This window comes from Molossus molossus, unplaced genomic scaffold (genome assembly GCF_014108415.1).
Source record: "Molossus molossus isolate mMolMol1 unplaced genomic scaffold, mMolMol1.p scaffold_m16_p_19, whole genome shotgun sequence".
In the NCBI taxonomy this organism is placed as follows: domain Eukaryota; kingdom Metazoa; phylum Chordata; class Mammalia; order Chiroptera; family Molossidae; genus Molossus; species Molossus molossus.
The window spans coordinates 45306518-45326411 of NW_023425354.1; the positions used below are offsets into that span (position 1 = coordinate 45306518).

Genomic DNA, 19894 nt, shown 5'->3' on the forward strand with positions numbered 1-19894 from the left:
CTGCCACCATCTCCCCAGAGGCAAAGAAGCCAGAGCCAGAAGAAACAGAAATTAGTGTCTCAGGGAAAACTCCCCCTGCTGCGTGCACATCGAAGACGTTCTGGTAGCTGGTCTGCCTGTGAGTAGGTGACACATGTACATGGTGTAAAATCCTAAAGGAACAGCAGTGACGAGTGTGCCTCCTCGTCCCCTCCCCCCGCTCACCCAGTCCCTCTCCCCAGAAGCCAAGATTATGACGAGTTTCTTACAGACCGTTCCAGAAGTATTCCCGGCACACATGGACATCTCCATAAATATTCGTTTATTTGTATTTTATATACACCCCACACAGATCGGAGCATACGGTGCATTCCACTCTGTCCGTTGCTTTGCTCCAATAATAAGATATCGGGATTATCTAACCGTCCGAATACATTCAGAGGTGCGTGGCTTTGCAATGATGTGTCGCAGTTCGTGGTGCATCATTGGTTTAACCAGTCCCCTCTTGGCGGGCACACAGGTTTGCCGCCTGTCTTTTGTCTGTAGTATGGATTGTGGGCAATGGTTAGCGTTGCACGTGTGTCATTATGCACACGGACTTGGACTTGCTGGATCAGGGCATTGGTATTTTGAAAGACGTCTCCAGATTGCCCTCCGCAGAGGTTGGACTGGGTCTCACTTTCACCAGCAATGAATGGGGAGGGTTGTTTTCCCACACCCTGGGCAGCAAGGGGTTGGTAAATGCTAGTCTCAGAGGTGAAAAAATGGCATTTTAGAGTAATTTCAATGAGCATGCCTTTTGTTCAGAGGTCTAAGGTGGAGCTGTTCCCAGTTCCTTTTTCTGGAACCCACGTTCATTCTGAGGGGATCACCGGGGTGGGAGGGGGTGTGTGGGTTGGAGCGGGTTGTTGTATTTCTTTGTTTTTGTACTGGCTTCCAAGCAGAACCAGGGAGGACTTGACAGGGTCTCCTAGGGATAGCCAAATGTCCCAGCAGGTTCTTGCTCCCGAGAACAGCCTCTGTCCCCTCTGTCCTTCCTACCAGGGGTCTCTTTGGGGACAGGCTGTGCTGTGGAGGCATTTGAAAGAATGATAAGAACACCCCTTTCATATCTTATCTTTGTGGGCAACGCACCAAGAGGATGGAAGAGCCCTGGCCTAGTGACCTGGTCCAAATCCCTATCCCTTCATGTACACAGAGACACATCACTTACCCTCTCCGAGCCTCAGTTTTCTCATCTGTAAAATGGGGAGAGCAATCTGACCTCTCAGGATGAATATGAAGATGGCCTGAGACACGGGATGACGGTTAGAAACTCAAGACGGACCTTAGGAGGGCTGGTTTCTCACAGGAGAGTCCCAGGATAGGGGTGCCAAGCCCTTCCAGCATCAGGGTGTAGCACGGCGGGGGGTTTCCTGTGGTCGATTACCTGGAACCTTCACTCGGCCTGATTCAAGATGGTGACATTCCTGATCCAAGCTGGGTTCCGAGGGGAGTTGCTCCCTGGAGCTATCCCATGCTCACCTGGGTGGTCAAAGGGTTTCCAGAGGCAGGGTCTGGAGCTCAAACCCTAGTAAGGGACAGGCCTTAGTCTGAGCTAGTGTGTCTGTGGGGGGCTGACGGCCCGGTGGCGTTTGGGCCTCATTAGCCAGGTGAATCCAGCCTGGCCGGATTGGGTTAGGGAGTCAGAGGAGGGGCCTCAGCCTCTGGATCCCCAAGCCTGGCTGGAATTTCCGGCCGTAGCATCCCTGCTAAGTGGCCTCTTACATAACTCGCTTGTATAAGCTGGTGAAGAAGTCCCTGCCTGCTCTAGGCCTGCAGGGGTCATTCCTGAACCGCTGTCAACATTTCCTAGGCTGTGTTGAAACTTGGAACTCCCCAGAAACCACAGTACCCCCTTTCATCCCGGCTCTGCCCTCTGCTCCTATGACCCAAGCAAGGCTCTGCAGGGGTTTGCATGCAGCTGCCACGTCCCCTGGAGCCTGCTGTTGTCCAGTCTGGCCCCTTCCACCCTTTCCTGCCTGGTTATTGGCCTCCAGACATGCCCTCAAAGGGTCCTGAGGTGCAGCAGGGCAGGGATGCCCCCTCCTCACTCTGAACCAAGTCTCTAGTGTAAGCAGCCTCGGAGGCCGAGCGGTACCTCTGGTGGTCCTGTTACCCTGGCTCAGGCTGTTTGCAGCCTTTGGTCATGTGGCTGGGCTTGGTCACATGACCTAGGTCATGGTCATGTGACTAGACCTTGATCATGTGACCATAGGCACTTGAGAGATCCTTGAAGTCACTGCTGTATCTGATTCATCTTGGTATTTTCCATCCCGACACAAATTTGGGCAATAATCGGCAGGTAATGGTGAACTGTTGTTTTTCTTATTTTTAAAAGATTTTTATTGCTCTTTAGAGAGAGAGGAAGGGAGAGAGGGAGAGAGAGAGAGCGCGAAAAATATTCATGTGAGAGTGAACATCAGTTGGCTGCTTTGGGCACGTCCCCTGCCAGGGATGGAGCCTGATACCCGGGCATGTACCCTGGCTGGGATCAAACTGGCAACCTTTTGGAGCACAGGATGATGCTCAACCAACTGAGCCACACTGGCCAGGGCTCAAGTTGTTGTTGTTGTTTTAAATATTTTATCTTTATTAATTTTAGAGAGAGAGGAAGGGAGAGGGAGAGAGATAAAAACATCGATGAGAGAACATCGATTGGCCGCCTCCTGCATGCCCCCCACTGGGGATCCGGCCCACAACCTGGGCATGTGCCCTGACGGGGAATCGAACTGGTGACCTCTTGGTGCATGGGTCGATGCTCAACCACTGAGCCACACTGGCTGGACATGGCTCAGGTTGTTTTTCTGACCCAGCCACAGGATCGTGATTCGGTCAGCACGTTGCACATTTATTCATTCGTTGCACAAACATTTCTTTTTCCTTTTTGCATTTCCTCGCTGGCCTGTTGGCTCCTGGGGGCAGCGCGCATTTCCCTGCTCTATTTTGTCTGTGGTGTTTACATTCAGTGAAGCAGGGGCTGCGGCTTGTTTGAAACGGTCTTATCATCAGGATGACCCATGCTGGTGCTGTCTATTCAACAGATACATTCATGAATAATTTTAAACTGAGGAAAAATATGGGCTTCCTGGAGAAAACTTGGAAAATATAGAAAAATAGAAAGCGAAAAAATATCACCCCCTGTCCTATCATTTAGAGAAAACCCTTTATGAGCATTTAGTGTGTCTCCTTTGACTACACAGCCCCAGCCCACCCACCTCTCCCCACTCGGGCTTTCCACAGGTGGGGTGCTGGGGCCTGTGGAGGACAGTGGCCTGGACTGTGGCTGGTGAACACGGCGATGGCCTTTGGTTGTGCTCTGTGGAGTCTCCCGGGACCTTAGGGGCAGGGGCGGGTAGAGTAGGAAAGTGAGGCTATGGGTCCCCCAACTTCAACTAGAGCTGGTCCACTTTCATCTGTCCTGCGGATTGGGCTCCTAAAGAAAATATCTTTGTTTTTAAAAGTTTAAACACCAGCAAATGAGGGCCCATTCTTTTTTTCTTTTCTTTTTTCTTTTTTTCCTTTATTGATTTTTGAGAGAGAGGAAGTGAGGAGAGAGATAGAAACATCAGTGAGAGAGAACATCGACTGGTCGCCTCCTGTATGCCCCCCACTGGGGAACGGCCCCTCAACCTGGGCATGTGTCCTGACCGGGAATCGAACCGGCGACCTCTTCGAGGTGCATGGGTCGATGCTCAGCCACTGAGCCGCACCAGCTGGACGAGGGCCCATTCTTTCCGCTGTGTCTTGCTGTGTGTTCACACCTGCTGCCTGACGTCCAGGCACCCTGTGCAGCCCGATTCATTCGCCCACAGCCCTGCGCTGTCCTGAGAGCATGTTCCCTTCACAGCATGTCATTCTGCTGGTGCCTCCCTCCACCCCAGATGTCCTAAGCCCTTGGTGTTCCCTCAGGTTCCCAGGCCAGGGACCCTACTCAGCCAGCAGTGCGATGGGGTTGGCCAGGTACGTTGTAGCGAACCTATCAGCGCTCACTCCTTCCTCGGCGGAGGGCTCCCCAAACTCATGTTTATTTATTGCACCTGGGCTTGCCTGGGAATTTGCATCAAGCTCCCTAGTTGGAATCAATCGCTTTGAAATCCAGGGGACCTTTTCCATCTGCAACTCCCTGGTTCCTCTCCCTCTCTCCATGGTCCCCCAGAGTGACCTGCCAATCACACCTGCAGGGCTTGTCAGGGCCCCAGGGGTGAATTCTGCTGGACACGGAGGCTTGAACTCACGTGGGGCTCTGTTTCCTCAAGCGTGGACTCAAAACCTCTGACCGCCTGACTCACGAGAGGGAATGTAGGCCAGCCCCCATCTGCAGTGGTGTGCAGAGGGCATGCAAGGTCACCCTCTCACCAGGGCATTCATTTTTCTCCACGTGACTCTTTCCATGGCTCATGTCCTCCAGGGTGTGTGTGTCCTTCTCCATGTGGGTTTACCTGGGGGCGCTGAGCCCCCTGCTTGCTGCCAAATGAGGCTCTAAACCTTCCCACATTTCTTGCACCCCACATCCAAGCAAGAGAGCAAAGCATGGGGTTCAGGCACCAGATGTGTGTTTACGCCAATGCCTGTGTGTCCACGTCTCACATCATTGGACACTGTTGTCGCTACTTCTCCGGACATGCCCCACGGTCTCAAGCTGGGCCCAGCTCTGCTCAGCTGACCCCAGGGGTGATCAGTGGAGACGGGGGCTGCTGCAGGGCCTGGTGGGATGCAGGGTGAAATTGAGTGCTCCGTGTTAGCAAGGGGCACCCCGGCCTCCACGCCCCCTGGGTCCCAGCGGCAGGTGGCGAGAGAGAACAGAGGCGGTTGGCCCCCTCAGCCAAGCGGGTGGCTCTGCTTAGGGTGCCGAGTATGGGGGCGAGGACCTTGGCTTTTGTCTCAGGAGCCGCATGGCACATCGGTAATTAGAAGGATGATCACAATTTGTGCCTTTCCAAGGTGGTGATTAAGCAAAAATAGCCTCCACTCCTTGGCTGGCAGGAGGAGCTGTGGCGAGCTGGGTGGGCCACCGGTCCTGGTGCCAGGACCCACAGGGGTGCTGGAAGCAGGCTCCGTGGTCGCTGGCCTGCCTCCAAGCTTGTCACAAAACGTCACAAGAACAGCTGTGGGCTCCCCCCATTTCATATCTGGGCAGGGCAGGGACCAGGCTGAATAGGGTCATGCCGACAGACGTGAACAGGAGGTGGGCCCTGGCACCTGGCTCCCCACCACCCAGGACCCCTGCTGGCAGAGCCTGTCACCAGAGACTCTGGGGGAGCCTGGAGATGTGGAGCCACAAAGCAGGCCAGGCTGTTCTAGAATTCCCAGAGGTTCCCCGATGCAGTTCCCCCGGGGACTTTTAAGAAACGTGTTTCCCAGTGGATGGTGTTGCCCTGCACACGATTTCTCCCAGGGTTTGAGAGCCGAGAGCGGTCTCACTGGCTGTGTGCACCCTGGATCTCCACTTGCCGTGAGTTTTCATGAGAATGCCACACGGAGCCCCGACACTGTGTACACCCTGCTCTCAGGGGCACGGGTCTGATGGGGACACAGACACGTGACCTCTATGCACAGCCATAGCCAGGCCCGGCCCGGCCTGCCGTGCTGAAGCTCTGAGAAGGCTTCCCAGAGGTGGCGACAGGCCAGCAGGGTTTGGAAGGACAAGTGAGAATTTGCCGGTCTGCAGCGGGAGGAAGGGCTTGCCGGGCGGAGGGCTCGGCACGAGCAAGGGCACGGAGCAGGGAGCGAGTCACGTCTCGTGGGTGAGTCAGAGCCAGTGGCCTCAGTGATTGTGGGACTGTCTGGTTCTTGGAAGAGTAGAGCCCTTGTGGGCAACGTGCAGGCAGGGGGCCTCTAGGCGGCCTTTCTGCTCGTCTGTAGAGGCTTCTGCCGAGACCAGGGACACACTTTCAGTGGGGCAACTCTGGTCCTGTGAGTCAACTCTCCAGGGGCCAGAAGCTGGACCTGGCCTCCCCTCTTCCCTTTCCCAGAGCAAAGCATCTCTGGCGTCTGCTCACTGAAAGGCTCCACCCCGAACAGCACAGGAGCCAGACTCTTCCCTCTGCTAGGGAAGGGGTGAGATGCTGAGAGCAACCCTGCCGGGCTCCCATCCCCGTCGAGTCAGGAGCTAGTGCCTCAGCATGGTTTGCAGCCAGGGTCCAGCACTTGTCCACTGATCTGATGCCCAGAACATCGCGTGGGCCCCAAGGGAGCTGGCCGCAGGCTGATCAAGGATGCGGGTGCTCCTCCGTCCGTGGAACCAGTGAGAGTGCAGGATGCAGCCCCCACCTAACGGAAGGCATGGTGCCCAGGAGGTGGCAGGACCCTCGAGTCTTCCCTGAGACTTATTTATAGCCTCGTTATAATAATTTGTGGCAATCATGGTGTTTAATCCTGTAATCACACTGCAAGCAGGCTCCCTGGTGCAAACAGGCACCCAGCCCAGCAAGGCCCGGAGCCTGCCAGGGCTCAGGGAGGACTTGGGGACAGGGCCGGAGAGTGCGGAGGCGGCAATGTTCCTATCAGCCTCTGGCCCTATCCTTTTTTTTTTTTTTTTAATGTGTTTTTTATTGCTTTTAGAGAGAGAGGAGAGGAGAGAGGGAGAAACATCACATCCATTGGCTGCCTCCTGTCCACCCCCTACTGGGGAACCAACCCTGGGAATAGAACTGGTGACCTCTTGGCACATGGGATGATGCCCAACGAACTGAGCCACACCAGCCAGGATTGGCCTCATCTTATTAGCTGTGACCCTGTGCCCCACAATGCACCCTGGATGATGATGATGATGATGATAACGAACACATAGTATTTACTATGTTCCATGAACATTCTAAGCCCTTTCCATATATGAACTTGTTTATCCTCATCACCACTGTAGGAAGTAGCTGCTATTACTATCCCCATGTTCCAGATGAGAAAACTGAGGTGCAGGTTATACAGCTGCTAAGAGTCAAGATTGGAACTCAGGTGTTCTGGCTCCAAAGCCCATGGCTTCCACCAGGTCCCCCCCAGCCCCTAAGTCAGGGGCCGCCCAGGCTCCATCGCCACGAACTCAGCCTGCCAGGCCCTGGTTGCCCCTGGCCCGCTTGCCCACAGCGGCACACGCGGCCGCACGCACAGCCTCCCTCAGCTTCCCTCCTGGGTGCTCTCTCGGGCTGGTGAGCTGTTCCCCCATGGCAGACTGGGCTTCAGTCTTTGGGGTGTCACTTATCAATCTGTGCTCCTCTTTCTTCTGCAAATTGAGGATTTGTGTGTCCACCTCCCCAGGAAGCCATGGAGGTCAGACGGATGGGGGAGCACTTTGTCAAGCGCTGTCTTCTGTTGAGTGTAGGGCTCCCTTAGCTGAGTTCCTGTGCCAGCTCACTCAGCCTTCTCAGTTGTGTGGCCGGGGACAAGTGACTTAGGTTGTTTGAGCCTCAGTTTTCTCATCTGTAAAATGGGGTAATAATAAGAGGACCAAAACTCAGAAGTTACTTGTGGAGACTAGATGTGATGATACCTGTAAGGCACATAGTGCCTGGGACATATGTGCTCAGTAAAATGGCGACATCCTCTGTTGTCATTTATTCTGATCCTGTCCCCAGGGCAGGGCCCAGGGCCCTTCTAGCCAGGTCCAGGGCAAGGACTCTAGAATGTTAGAAATAAGGCAGGAGAGTCTGAGTTGCTGGCAGGAGCCTTAGGAAGTGCTGGACAGGCCTCAGAATGCGTTTTTCCTCTTCCTCCTCCAAGCCAAAGCCCTCCATCATTTAGGGAATGATTTCCTGTCTGTGTGGGGAGCAGCTCCGAGCTCATAAAGCAGTTACCCTAAGACCAGGGTTATGTGTATGAGTACAGACTATTTCAGAAGCGCGCTCCCTGCTGTGAACCTTGCAGAGGCCCCCTCCCCTGGGGCCAGTGTGGCCGAGGAGATGTTGACACGGACACACATTGGCCCGGGCTCCCACCCACACCTGCCAACCCACCGCAGGGTTGACTGCGAAGCCCCTGGGAAGGATACTCCCCAAATGTGCATCCCAGGAGGGTGCAGCAGGCTCGGGTCAGGCTGTGGGGGTGAAGTGAGAAGAAGGAAGGGCCATCCTTGCCTAGAACCAGCTGCTTTAAGAGATGAGTTCCCGCCCTGGCCGGTTTGGTTCAGCGGTTAGAGCGTCCACCTGCGGTCCGGAGAGACCCGGGTTCGGTTCCCGCTAAGGGCATGTACCTCGGTTGCAGTTTGTCCCCGGCCTTGGTTGGTCGTGCGGGTGGCAGCCACTCGATGTGTCCCTTTCACATCGATGTTTCCCTCTCTCTCTCTCTCCCTCTCTCTCCCTCCCACTCTGTCTGTGCAAAAAATGGAAAAAAAATGTCCTCAGGTGAGGATTAAAAAAATAATAATAATAATAAAAAAAAAAAGAGATGAGTTCCCTGTCACTGAAGGCAAACAAGTGATTCACCATCTAGCTATGAGGTCAGTCACACAGAGACAGTGATATCCTTCACACGGGGAGATAGGAGAAGAGTCGAGGTCAGCTTGATGGAAGGAAAGATTCCTCCCTTTCAGCACTGGGGAGGCAGTGAGGGGCTGTCGGATGTCTTTGAGGTCTCTCTGCAGCTGACAGTCCAGAGCAGTGATTTTCAGCTATTAGATCAGGGGTCAATGCACTTTTCTTTAAAGGACCAGATAGAAAATATTTTGGGCTTTGCGGGCTGTGAGGTCTCTGTGGCACCTAAGCAGCCACAGGTAATACGTACATGAATGGGCATGGCTGTGCTCCAATAAAACTTTATTTACAAAAACAGGCAGCGAGCCAGATTTGGTCCAAGGTTGTAGTGTCTGTGCTGGAGGAATGGGAGCTCGGGAGGGTTGAAAGCCAAGAAGCACTTCCTGAGGCTGGAGGCGCTGAGCCCAGGCGGCTGAAGAAGCAAGGAGGGCGTGTCTGGCAGCCAGCTGGCTTCACCCCACAGCTCCAGGGTGATGGTGATGATGTTTGGCTGCAAATACTGGCCTTCCTCTGAGGGCCCCCTTCCCCTGCACGGGGTTCCCATCATTCAAGGCCGAGCTGGCTCTCTGATAGCTTCCAACGTATTTAGGTTTTGTTTTTGTTTGTTTGTTTTTTAAATCCAGCAACTGGGGTGATTCCAGAAGGATGCTTGGCCCAAATGTCTATGACGAAGTGGGAGCCACCCCGCGACCCTTCTACTGTTGCTGTTGTTATTAGTGAAGGGAAGAGGGACAGCTCCTTTCTGGGATGACCCTGCTGGCCTTCCGTCTTTTAGGAGGAGAAAGGTTTCATGTTGTGTTGAGCTCAAAGGCCAGGGCCTGGGCAGGGTGACTCCCTAGCGCCCACAGTACCATTCTGCCGGCCCAGGCCTCCTGCCAGCTGAGCCCTCTGTCCCGCCACAGGAGAGCTGTACCGCGTTTCCTTGAGAAGACAGAAGTTCCCGGCCCAGGGCAGCATTGAGATCCACGAGGACAATGAGGTCGGTTTCTGAGGCTGTCTGGGCCCTCCTCTGTGGTCGGGACTTCGGGAAGAGCCCTGGGGAGACAGGCTGCCTCGTTTCTATCCAGCTCCTCATTTGACTTGCTGTGTGACCCTGGGCAGCATCCCGTCCCTCTCTGGGCTTCTGACTCCCATACGATCAAGAAAGGCCTCTTGGGACCCTTTCTACCCTGACATGGAGGGGTTTGCCTTCCTGGCAGCCTGTGCCCCTCACTCTGAAGGCACAGGAGGTCCCATCATCTAGGGGGGCCTGGAGAAGTCCCGACTTGAAGCTAAGACAGGCTGGGCGTAGTGCCCACTTCCCTGGCCACAGCCCGTGTGTGTGTGTGTGTGTGTGTGTGTGTGTGTGTGAGATTCATCTGTGTCACCCCTCCCCCATCCTATCTCCCTGCTGCCTGTCTCTCTCTGTCCCCCTTGATGTCCCTTTCAGGAAGTCTGCTCACAGCGCTCCTGCAAGACGCAGGTCCTCCTGCTGGTGCTGCACGGGGGGAACGTCCTGGACACGAGCTCAGGGGACCCATCCTGCAAGGCAGCCGACATCCACACCTTCAGCTCCGTGCTGGAGACGGTCACCCGTGCCCACTTCCCTGCGGCCCTGGGCCACATCCTTATCAAGTTTGTCCCCTGTCCTGCCATCTGCGCTGAGGCGTTCTCGCTGGTCTCCAAGTGAGTCCCTTTGTGCTCGTTGGGCCTGGCTGGTGCTGGTGGCGGGCGGGGGGTGGGGTGGGGGAGGAGGGGCATGGGGAGACGAAGTGGAGGGGCTGCCCCTGCCATGTGGGTACCTGGTGGGCAGGGGGATACCTGTTCAGGCCTCTCTGAGATGTTAGGTCCTGACCCACCACAGGCATCACTGGTGGGAAGAGTTCAAAGCAATGAGCACCGTGTCCCGAGGCCTCTGCCTGGGACCAGGTGGTGCCAGGCCTCCATGGCGGCTCAGCAGGCCCTGGTCTCGTTGGCCCAGGTGAGGAAGCGGAGGCACTGAGAGGTTAAGCAAGGCAGTTGCTCCAGCACCACCTAGCGAATGGAGCCAGGAGTCAGACCCCGGCAGCTGACCCCCAGGCCACATAATTAGAGCCCAGTGTGCAGGGGTGCTCTAATGGAGGTGGCACAGGGCACCGAGGACACTCAGGAAGAGGGCCAGGGAGGCTTCCCGGAGGAGGTGACTTTGGTGTGCTGTGAGAGTAGCATAAATAGCATGGTTAGGTGTGTGGGCTCCTCGGTCAGCCTGGGTCTGCGTTCTGGCTGTGTGACCTGGGGGAAGTTATTTAGCCTCTCCCTGTCTGTTTCCTCATCTGTAAAATGGGGATATTCTGGAGAAGAACCACCTCCCAGAGTTACTGGGAGGATCCTGTGTGCTAGCGTATGCGAGTCACTTGGCACAGCGTGGGGCACACAGAAAGCGCAGGGTGGGGCTGCGTTGTGACACGTTACCGTCCACGCGGGGAGAAGGTGCTCCCTCCGTTGGTAGACAGAGGCTGGGGAGGGAGGTGTTCCTGACACCCAGCAGAGAACGGGGTGGCCGGGACAAGGCAGCATGCTTACCAGGCCTGGGTTCTTCATCCAAACTTGCCCTGGTCCCCGTGGGGGGTAAATAGGGAGACCAAGGCCCCCATGAGGACCTGGCGGCCTGTGGGAGATCCCACCCACTGCTCCAGGACCAGAGGGCTCTGTGCTTCCCTGGTCCCTGCCCTGCTGAGATAGCGGGAAGCCAGGCGGGTGCCGGGAGCCAGGCGGGAGGCCCGCACAGATGACCTGGGCAAGGAAGTCCTGCGCGCCTGCAGCACGCACGTCCGACAGGGCGTGTGGCAGATTGTGGGGACAGGGAGCTGGGGACTTTCTGCAGTTAGGGGTGAACAGAGGCCAGGGGCACCTCTGTCCTGCCCCTCACTCCCTTTCATGTCAACTTTGCCAGAATCTGGAGGCTTCACAGAGGGGAGCCCTTACCTGTGTGGGACTGGGGAGGGTGGACAGGGCGTCCCAGCCTCTCAGTCAGGTGGGGCCGTGAACAGGGCTCGGCAGTGCTGGGAGGACCAGGGGGCCCATCCTCAGCGTCCTGCTGGTCCTGCCCGGGGCAGGCAGGGCCTCGCTCGCCTGTCTGGGAGAGAAAGGAGAGTTGGCTCTGCGTGGGGGTAGAGCCCTGCTGATTCATCTGTGCTCCAGGACATGGGCAGGGCCCATCTCAATCAGAGCTGGAGGGAAGGGAGGCGATTAGGTCCGCAGTTCCCTAGCCTGGCTAAGGGCCAGAATCCCTGTGTGGTTCTTGTTAAACCACAAGGCGGCGGCCTCAGCCCTAGGGCGTCCGAATCGGGCAGGGAGGGCCCTGGAATCTGCTCTTCAGCAGGCCCCTCTGCTCTGCGTCTGCTCTGCAGCAGGATTTGGGGAGCTGAGCTGACGTGGCCCCGTTCCCTTTACACTCCGACAGTCAGAGTTAATTGGGCTCATTCACAATCAATCTCAGGATCCCCCCAACCCCTTGCCCCCAGGACATCTGACCCCCAGAGCTGGGTCACCCAGCCCAGGCCTGATTGCCAGGAAGATGGATGGCCTGGCCACTCAAGGGGACAGCGGGCAGCGGGAGGGAGCGGACTCCCCGAGGTGGCGCCTTGCCAGGCCATCCATCAGCTCTAATCACTGCTGGGAGGGAGCTCTTTCTCAGCTAATTAAAATCTCTCCGGCTGCAATCGAGGCCTGTTTCCTCTAATTTGTGTTCTTTGGAGATGAGGAATGGTTGTTGGCCGGCCTTGCACACCATGAGTCTCTGTCACCTGCCCCCAGTTTCAACCTCGGTGGGCTTGAACTTAGGCTACGAGGGAAAAGCAGGCTCCGAGTAGGGATTGGGCAATCCCTTCCCGCTGTGGTCCTTCCTGGCCAGAAGTGTCCGATGCTCCAGGGGACAGAGGCAGGACAGGTGGGGTGGGGGAAGGGGCAGCTGGGAGTTGGGCCCATATGGGTCTGAGCCACCCAGAGGGGAGGCAGGGAGGTGAGGGGCCCATGCGGAGGTTGGACAATCCATGGGCAGGAGGCAATAAGGCAGACTCTCCTGGTCCTTTCCTGGGTCACAGATCTTCCTGCAACTCGTATGAAGGCTCTGGGTCCTTGTCCCAGAGAGATGGACACACTCTCGTGCACACAGCTGCATGCCCACCCCAAGCTGTCACAGGCCTGGCACACCCTCTCTCCTTTCTTCTTCCCCTAAAGCCTTCCTTGAGGCCTAGTTCAAACGCTCCCTCCGCTAGGAAGTCTGCCATGATGGTATGTCCCCACCCGGATCCACACCAGTGACTTCTTCCACAACTGGGTGTTGTTTGGTGCCATGCAGAATAGGGTAGGCGAGAGCTGCTGTCACAGGAGTCTTCGGGGCCCACATCCAGGCTGGTACAGGACGGACGCAGGGGAGGCAGCACAGGCTTGGCTCATGCACCCACACCCTGCCCCACTGCCTGCGCTTTGTCTCGAAGAGCCCGGAGTGGAGGCCCAGTTCCTGGCCAGTACGTGCTCTCTTCTGCCCAGTCCGAAGCCTGAAACCCGCCCTCATGCCCAATCCCGGCTGGGCTGACCTTGGTCCCCTGTCTGCAGCCTGAATCCCTACAACCATGAGGAGGGCTGTCCCAGCAACAGCCAGGACCATGTCCCTCTGGCCGTGCTGCCCCTGTTGGCCATCTCCTCCCCGCAGTACCAGGACGCTGTTGCCTCTGTCATCCAGCAAGCCAACCAGGTCTACGCGGAGTTCCTCGAGTCCCCTGACGGCACTGGCTTCAGTGGGCAGGTAGGGCCGCCCGCCCACCTCCCTGCCTGCCCCACTGGGAAAGGGTCTAGACCAAGCTGGTAGGAGCCACAGTTTCTGAGATTCAAGGAGAGTTTTGAGATCTTTGGGTTTGACCTCATTTTACAGATAGAAAAAGTGAGGCCAACATCTGAGTTCTGATTGTGAGTCTATGCTGACCCCTGGCCCCAGCCTGGTTCTTGTCCTCAGGCTGACCCGGCCTCAGTGTGACCCCTGACCCCAGCCTGGTTCCCGTCCTCAGGCTGACCCTGGCCTCCAGTGTGACCCCTGACCCCAGCCTGGTTCCCGTCCTCAGGCTGACCCTGGCCTCCAGTGTGACCCCTGACCCCAGCCTGGTTCCCGTCCTCAGGCTGACCTGGCCTCCAGTGTGACCCCTGGCCCCAGCCTTGTTCTTGTCCTCAGGCTGACCCTGGCCTCCAGTGTGACCCCTGACCTTAGCCTGGTTCTTGTCCTCAGTCTGACCCTGGCCTCCAGTGTGACCCCTGGCCCCAGCCTGGTTCTTGTCCTCAGGCTGACCCTGGCCTCAGTCTGACCCCTGACCTTAGCCTGGTTCTTGTCCTCAGGCTGACCCTGGCCTCAGTCTGACCCCTGACCTTAGCCTGGTTCTTGTCCTCAGTCTGACCCTGGCCTCAGTCTGACCCCTGACCTTGGCCTGGTTCTTGTCCTCAGGCTGACCCTGGTCTCAGTCTGACCCCTGACCCTAGCCTGGTCCTGTACTTAGGCTGACCCTGGCCCCAGAAGGAGCACTCTTCTCCCCACTGGGGCTCTCTCAGGCCTCCCTGGAACAGGTTTCTTGTTATCCAGGTGACCTGTGCTCCGGATTGGGTGTGGGGTGAGGGGTCAGCAGTGGCCAGGCCTGTGGCCCCAGCTGTGCCTTCTGCAGGTGTGTCTCATCGGGGACTGTGTGGGGGGCCTCCTGGCCTTTGATGCCATCTGCTACAGCGCGGGGCCCTCAGGTGACAGCCCTGGCGGCAGCAGCCGGAAGGGGAGCGTCAGCAGCACCCAGGTGCGGGCCAGAGGGTGGGAGTGGGGGAGGGGTCTGTCCTTGGGAGCAGGGCCTCTCTGAGGGCAGTGGCATTAACCCTTAGCACGTGTACCATGTAATCCAGGTGACGAAGTATTGTATCACAATCTTACAAGAGTAGCAAGAGATTACTACTGCAGGCGAGGACACTGAGGCCCAGAGGAGGCTAATTTAGGGCTGGTCCCTAGGTAGCTGCCCAGAGTCCACTGAACTGCCAATCCCTCTGGAGGCGGCAGACCCTGTGACTAAAATCCCACTGCTGCTGTTCTGTGGCTTTCCTGCTCCATTTGGAAGGCGTATTGCCTCTGACGTCTAGGAGAAAGGGGTCACTTGTGCCTGGGGGAGGAGGCAGGGCCCAGAGTCTCCAGTGACTGCGGTGCCCTCCTGTCTTCTCCTTGGTCCCAAAGGACACCCCAGCGGTGGAGGAGGAGTGCAGTCTGGCCAGCAGCACGCGGCTCAGCAAAAGCAGCATTGACGTCTCTAGCGTGTCGGAGGATGAGGAGCTCAAGAGACCGTTGCCACGGAAACAGAGCGATTCCTCTACCTATGACTGTGAGGCCATCACCCAGCATCATGCCCTCCTCTCAAGGTAACCACTCCCTGTGCCCCACCTTCCTTCCAGCAAAGAGTCCAGAGCAGAGAGCACCTTGGCTTAGAATCATCTGGGTGGCTTTGGACCAGTCATATGTCCCAGGTCTTTCCATGGGGGCCCATAGGCAAGCCTGAGACCAAGGCCACTCCCCATGGGCCCTGGGCGGAGGCCCCGGACCCTGCATCGGTCTCTGCTCCACTCCAACTTTTAGAGGCGGACAACCAGTCTCACATCTCTGAGCCTCAGTTTCATCTTCTGCTACGTGGTTAATGCTGCCCAGCCCACTTTCCTGATGGTTTTAAGAATCTAGTGAAAAAACAGATACATTGTAAGTGTGTTTGGTGAGCTACTCCAGGTGTGTTTTCCTCAGATGAGGTGCTAGAAGCAAAGGAAGTCAGGAGCCTTCCTGGGACCACACAGCCGGTTACTGAAGGGCTGGGCTCAGCATTCCGGTTTCCCCGCCCCCAGGACACAACAGGTCTTAGGCCGGGCAGGGCCCTCCAGGAGCTGTCCACCCTTTCACTTCCCAGAAGACTCGTGTTCTCTGACACCGGCCAGCTGAATTGTCTGCACATTTATTCAGGACACAGTGGGTGTTGAGCATAGACCCCAATGGGAAGGAATGCCTCTTCTCTTCCTCCTCTCTTCCTTCCTCCAGTGCTCCCTCCTTTCTTATCCAAGTCGTAAGTAGCATTAAGTCAGTTCAGCGTTTGGAAATCAGACGGCTCACCACCCAGCGGGAGCCGCTGCTGACACTTTGGTGTTATTTTCTTTCACTATATCCTTTCTTTACATTTAGTTTTCCTTAAAAAAACAAAACAAAACAAGCAAACAAAAAAAACCACACCCTTATATTGTGATCTTTTCATCATATAATTGAAAATACTCGGTAGACATTCTTAATAATATTTTATTGAGTAAATGGACACATTTACTTAATCCCCGTCATTGGACACTTTGACTTTTTCCAATTCTTCTAAATTATAAATAGCGCCCTAGTGACGACCTTTGTGTGTAAACATTGATGTACATATTAGGGTGATTTTTGTTTGCGTGGATTCCTGGAGGAGGAATTATTAGGTCAAAGGCTCTGCAGATTTAAATCTCTGACTATCCAAAGCCCCTCTGACAGACGATTCTCTAGGAAAAACTGGTTCATCCTTGAAAGGGCCTTTAAGAAAGCCCCGAATCTGGAGAGTAAAGGAAGTTGGAGGCTCTCAGTAAGTAGCTGGTCCAACACAGCCAGCTTTTCCCTCTGGTGCAGGGACAGATGGCTGTTTCTTTGGCAATTAAATAGTTGGCATGTGTTTAGGGACCACGCTGTACATGAAATATATATCGTTAAACACCAGCGTCATCATCCGCACGGGGAGATGCTCACACCGCAAGAGGCAGAGGAGTGTGGCGTCCGGGACCCTTGCTCACACGCTGTTTCAGTTGTGGTTCCTGAAATCCCCTGCCTCCTCCAACTGGAGGACATTAGTTGAATCTGCATTCAGTTAATTGATTCATAAATCACGTAATCCCACCGGATTGTCTTAAACGTAAAGCTGTACTTAAATGACAGCTGGAAGGCCAGGGAGGGCCCCAGTTTTCCTGCCCATCCTGGGCCAGCTGCTCTGGGCCCGTGGGCTAAACATCAGCTTGAACTCTTTGGGGGAAATGGATGCCTGGTACGCGAATGATTGGAATCTGTGTCTTGTCATTTTCTCTCTGAGCTCTGCTTCATCTGCAGGCTGGAGGGGAGGGAAGACCAAGCCGTTAGCATCTGTGTCTGCGGGTTGCCTGGAACATGAGTTACAACCAAAGCCCTGAGCCTGGCAGGACTTACATCACCCAGCTGGTCTGTATATTGGCCAGCTGGGCTTCCCTGGTAGATGGTGCAGGAATTCGCAGTGTGTAGGACGCTTAGGTGTTCTGAGTGTCCCAGCGGTTTTAGTGGTCACACGTATTTGTTTAGGGGTTGTCTGTGGCTGCTTGCGTGCTACATGGCAGAGTTAAGTGGATGTGATGGAAACCGCATGGCCCTCAAAGTTGAAAATATTTACCATCTGGTCCTTTACAGAAAAAGGTGGCCGACAACCCCTGCTTTAGCCAAATGTTGGCCAGGCCTTAGTGACCAATGCTGAGATGGTTGCCAACTTGTATTGATGGCACCCGGCGAGTGGACTTTGGTCTGGGCCCTGTCCTAGAGACGGAGGGCTGGGCTCTCCATACGCAGACTTCAGGCTGCCCTGCTAAGTGAGAACTTCACTTCCATGGTCCTTCCCCAACCCGCCCCCTGTCTCCCCTCTCTGGCAGCATCCACTCGAGCATGCTGAAGGATGAGGCTGAGCCCCCTGCGGCGGGGGCGCCCCAGCTCCCTGAGGTCAGCCTGGGCCGCTTGGACTTTGATGTGTCTGACTTCTTCCTCTTCGGCTCGCCCCTCGGCCTGGTCCTGGCCATGCGGAGGACGGTGCTGCCGGGACTGGACGGTGGGTGTGGCACAGCCTGGGGGCTGAGATGCCTTCACTGTGTCGAGGCCTCAAGTTGGGGAGGTGGGGATGGGGCAGGGGCGGAGAGGGTCACAGAGTTGGGGTAGGTGGACATAGAGGAGAAGAAGAAGGAGGGGGAGAGGGGTAGAGGAAGAATAGGGTAGTTTCCCCAGATGGAGCAAAGGTGAGGTAGTCTCTGGTGGATTTCACTGTCCTTGTCACATACCCCAGCCAATCTGTGGCTCTGCTGTTCAGTTGCCACGCTCTGTGTGAAGAGAAACCATAAACATGTACCCTGCTGCACCCATCCATTCCTTCCCCAGTGCCCAGGCAGACCCCTGCAGCCAGGCCCGTCTTCGTGATTCCTGCACGTAGTCAGGCCCGCCCCAGTGCCTTTGCTCATGCAGCACCCACAGCCGAATGCCACCCTCCATTCCTCTAACATGCACACCGAGGCAGTGTGCACCAGCAGGTGGTTAAACCGTGATTCTGAGCATGCGAGAGGCTGGCGGCACCCTGGAGATGGACAGACCAGGGCTTCTCACTTCTTTTGTCCCAGAGCTCACTGACCTACAACACAGAGCAGAGAAAAGAGGAGGGGCTCTGCATGAAGTGGGGAGAGGAGAAAGAACCCCACCACTGCCCTGATGTCACTAAAGAAAGAACCCTAGGGCACCCTGGATGTGGACGGTCCTGTCCCCTGACCTAGAGGGAAAGGGTACACACTGACGAGGAAGCCTCAGTGGAGACACCTGCTGGTCTGTGAGAGAAGTGTACTGCCGGCTCTGGCCAACCAAGAACTCGACCACCAGGCTTAGGAATTGAGTGGGAATTGGAGGAAGGGGGCAGCTGATCCTGACTGAAAGACCCTGGGTCAGCTACATAGACCAAATAGCAACTAAGTGAAAGCTGGAAGAATTTGAAGGAGTTTGACCAGTGGAGATAGTGGGGAAAATGGCCCATGGGGGGCGGGCAGCCAAGGCACAGAGAAAGGAACACAGCGAGGCTGACTGACCAGGGCGGTTCAGATGGCCACCGTGGCTGCAGGGCTGGGTGCTGGGTGGGGCAGATTGGCGAGACCTTGAATACCAAACTGAACATAATGGCTTTGACCCTGTCGGTAGCAGGGAGCCAGGCATTTCTTGAGCAGAGCAGTAGGCTGCTCAAAGCTGCACTCAAGGAAGCCTTCCAAGGCCACGGGAGCAGGTGCTAGCAAGGGGCCTCCCCTCTGAATTCTCCCAGGATTCCAGGTGCGTCCTGCCTGCAGCCAGGTCTACAGCTTCTTCCACTGCGCGGACCCCTCCGCCTCACGGCTTGAGCCGCTGCTGGAGCCCAAGTTCCACCTGGTGCCGCCCGTCAGCGTGCCCCGCTACCAGAGGTTCCCACTGGGCGACGGACAGTCCCTCCTCCTGGGTAGGCTCTTAGCAGTGGGAGATGGTGTGCTGACTGCAGGGCCACCATCGCTGGTCCAGGCTGTCAGAGGAAGGAGTGAATAGACCCAACTGGGCAGGGGCTGTGTGCTCTCGGGGGGATGGAACAGGCAAGCGGCTGACTCACCTGCTTTCCAAGCAGCTCACCTGGTGAGCACCCGCTCTGTAGAGGCATCTTGGGGCACAGATGCCCCTCCCCCTGATAAGCTCATGTGGGGGCCAGGATAATACTCCAGCTGTCAGACCTGATTGAAAGTCCCGGGGCCCAGCAGAGTGCTACTGCCCAGTGCCCAGCCTGGACTCTGGAGGAACAGAGCAGGGAATGTCTATCTCATCCTGGTAGGCTTCATGGAAGAGGCGGCTTTGGACCAAGGCATTTGGACAGGTGGAGAAGAGCTGGAGGATGGGAGTTGGGGGGGATCTTCTAGGTTGGGAGCAAGGGCAGATGGGTTTGGGGGAGGGCCAGTGGCCTCCAGGGCTCAAGTGGGGTGGGCTGGGCATACACTGGGGTGAGGCCAAGGGGAGGCCTGTAATGGGCAATCTAGGCCTTGGAGATGTGAGCCTTGGCTCCGTACCCCAGGGCCTGTTCAGAGGTTTGGGCCAGATCGTGGGGGCAGTGCTGTGGATGCGGCTTCTTCAGGGTTTAAAACCAGCCCCCCACCCCATTTAGATGAAAACTTAGTTTCCAAAGTCCTGCTCCGTAAGAACTTCCACAGACAGAAGAGGCCCTGAAACCTCCCTCTCCCACCCTAAAATGTGCCTCTCTTTGGCCAGGGCATCGCCCGCCCCAGAGAGCACCTGGCTCCTAGGCTGCAGTCCCGGTCACTCTGGCTCAGCCGCAGAGACGGTGGACATGTAGCCTGGGGTCGCGGGTCACCCATGCCCCCGCGGGTGCTCTGAGGCACTCTCCCAGAGGCATCCTCGTCAGCTCTGTCGGGGGAGGAGGGATGGCTGGAGCCCCGACTTGTGCCTGCATAGCCCACAGCTTAGAGGACATGAAACCCAGTGATGTGCCATGGGGAGGAGTGCCAGCCAGGGTCTGGAGGGCCGAGAGTGCAGGTTGCCTGGGTGGGTCATGGCTGGGCGCCCGCCTCCCACCCAGCACGGG

General features: G+C 56.5%; 1 protein-coding gene across 2 annotated transcripts in view; it reads left to right on the forward strand.

Annotated features, from left to right (window-relative positions):
• The window catches only part of PITPNM3 (PITPNM family member 3), a 92218-nt gene that overhangs the window by 52502 nt on the left and 19822 nt on the right, over positions 1-19894 (forward strand). For both annotated transcript variants that reach the window (XM_036269263.1, XM_036269264.1), the window contains 7 exons: positions 9386-9462; positions 9913-10148; positions 13059-13248; positions 14150-14272; positions 14698-14879; positions 17184-17356; positions 18599-18769. In XM_036269263.1, coding sequence (XP_036125156.1) covers positions 9386-9462; positions 9913-10148; positions 13059-13248; positions 14150-14272; positions 14698-14879; positions 17184-17356; positions 18599-18769 — 1152 coding nt within the window. The remainder of the gene's footprint in view (positions 1-9385; positions 9463-9912; positions 10149-13058; positions 13249-14149; positions 14273-14697; positions 14880-17183; positions 17357-18598; positions 18770-19894) is intronic.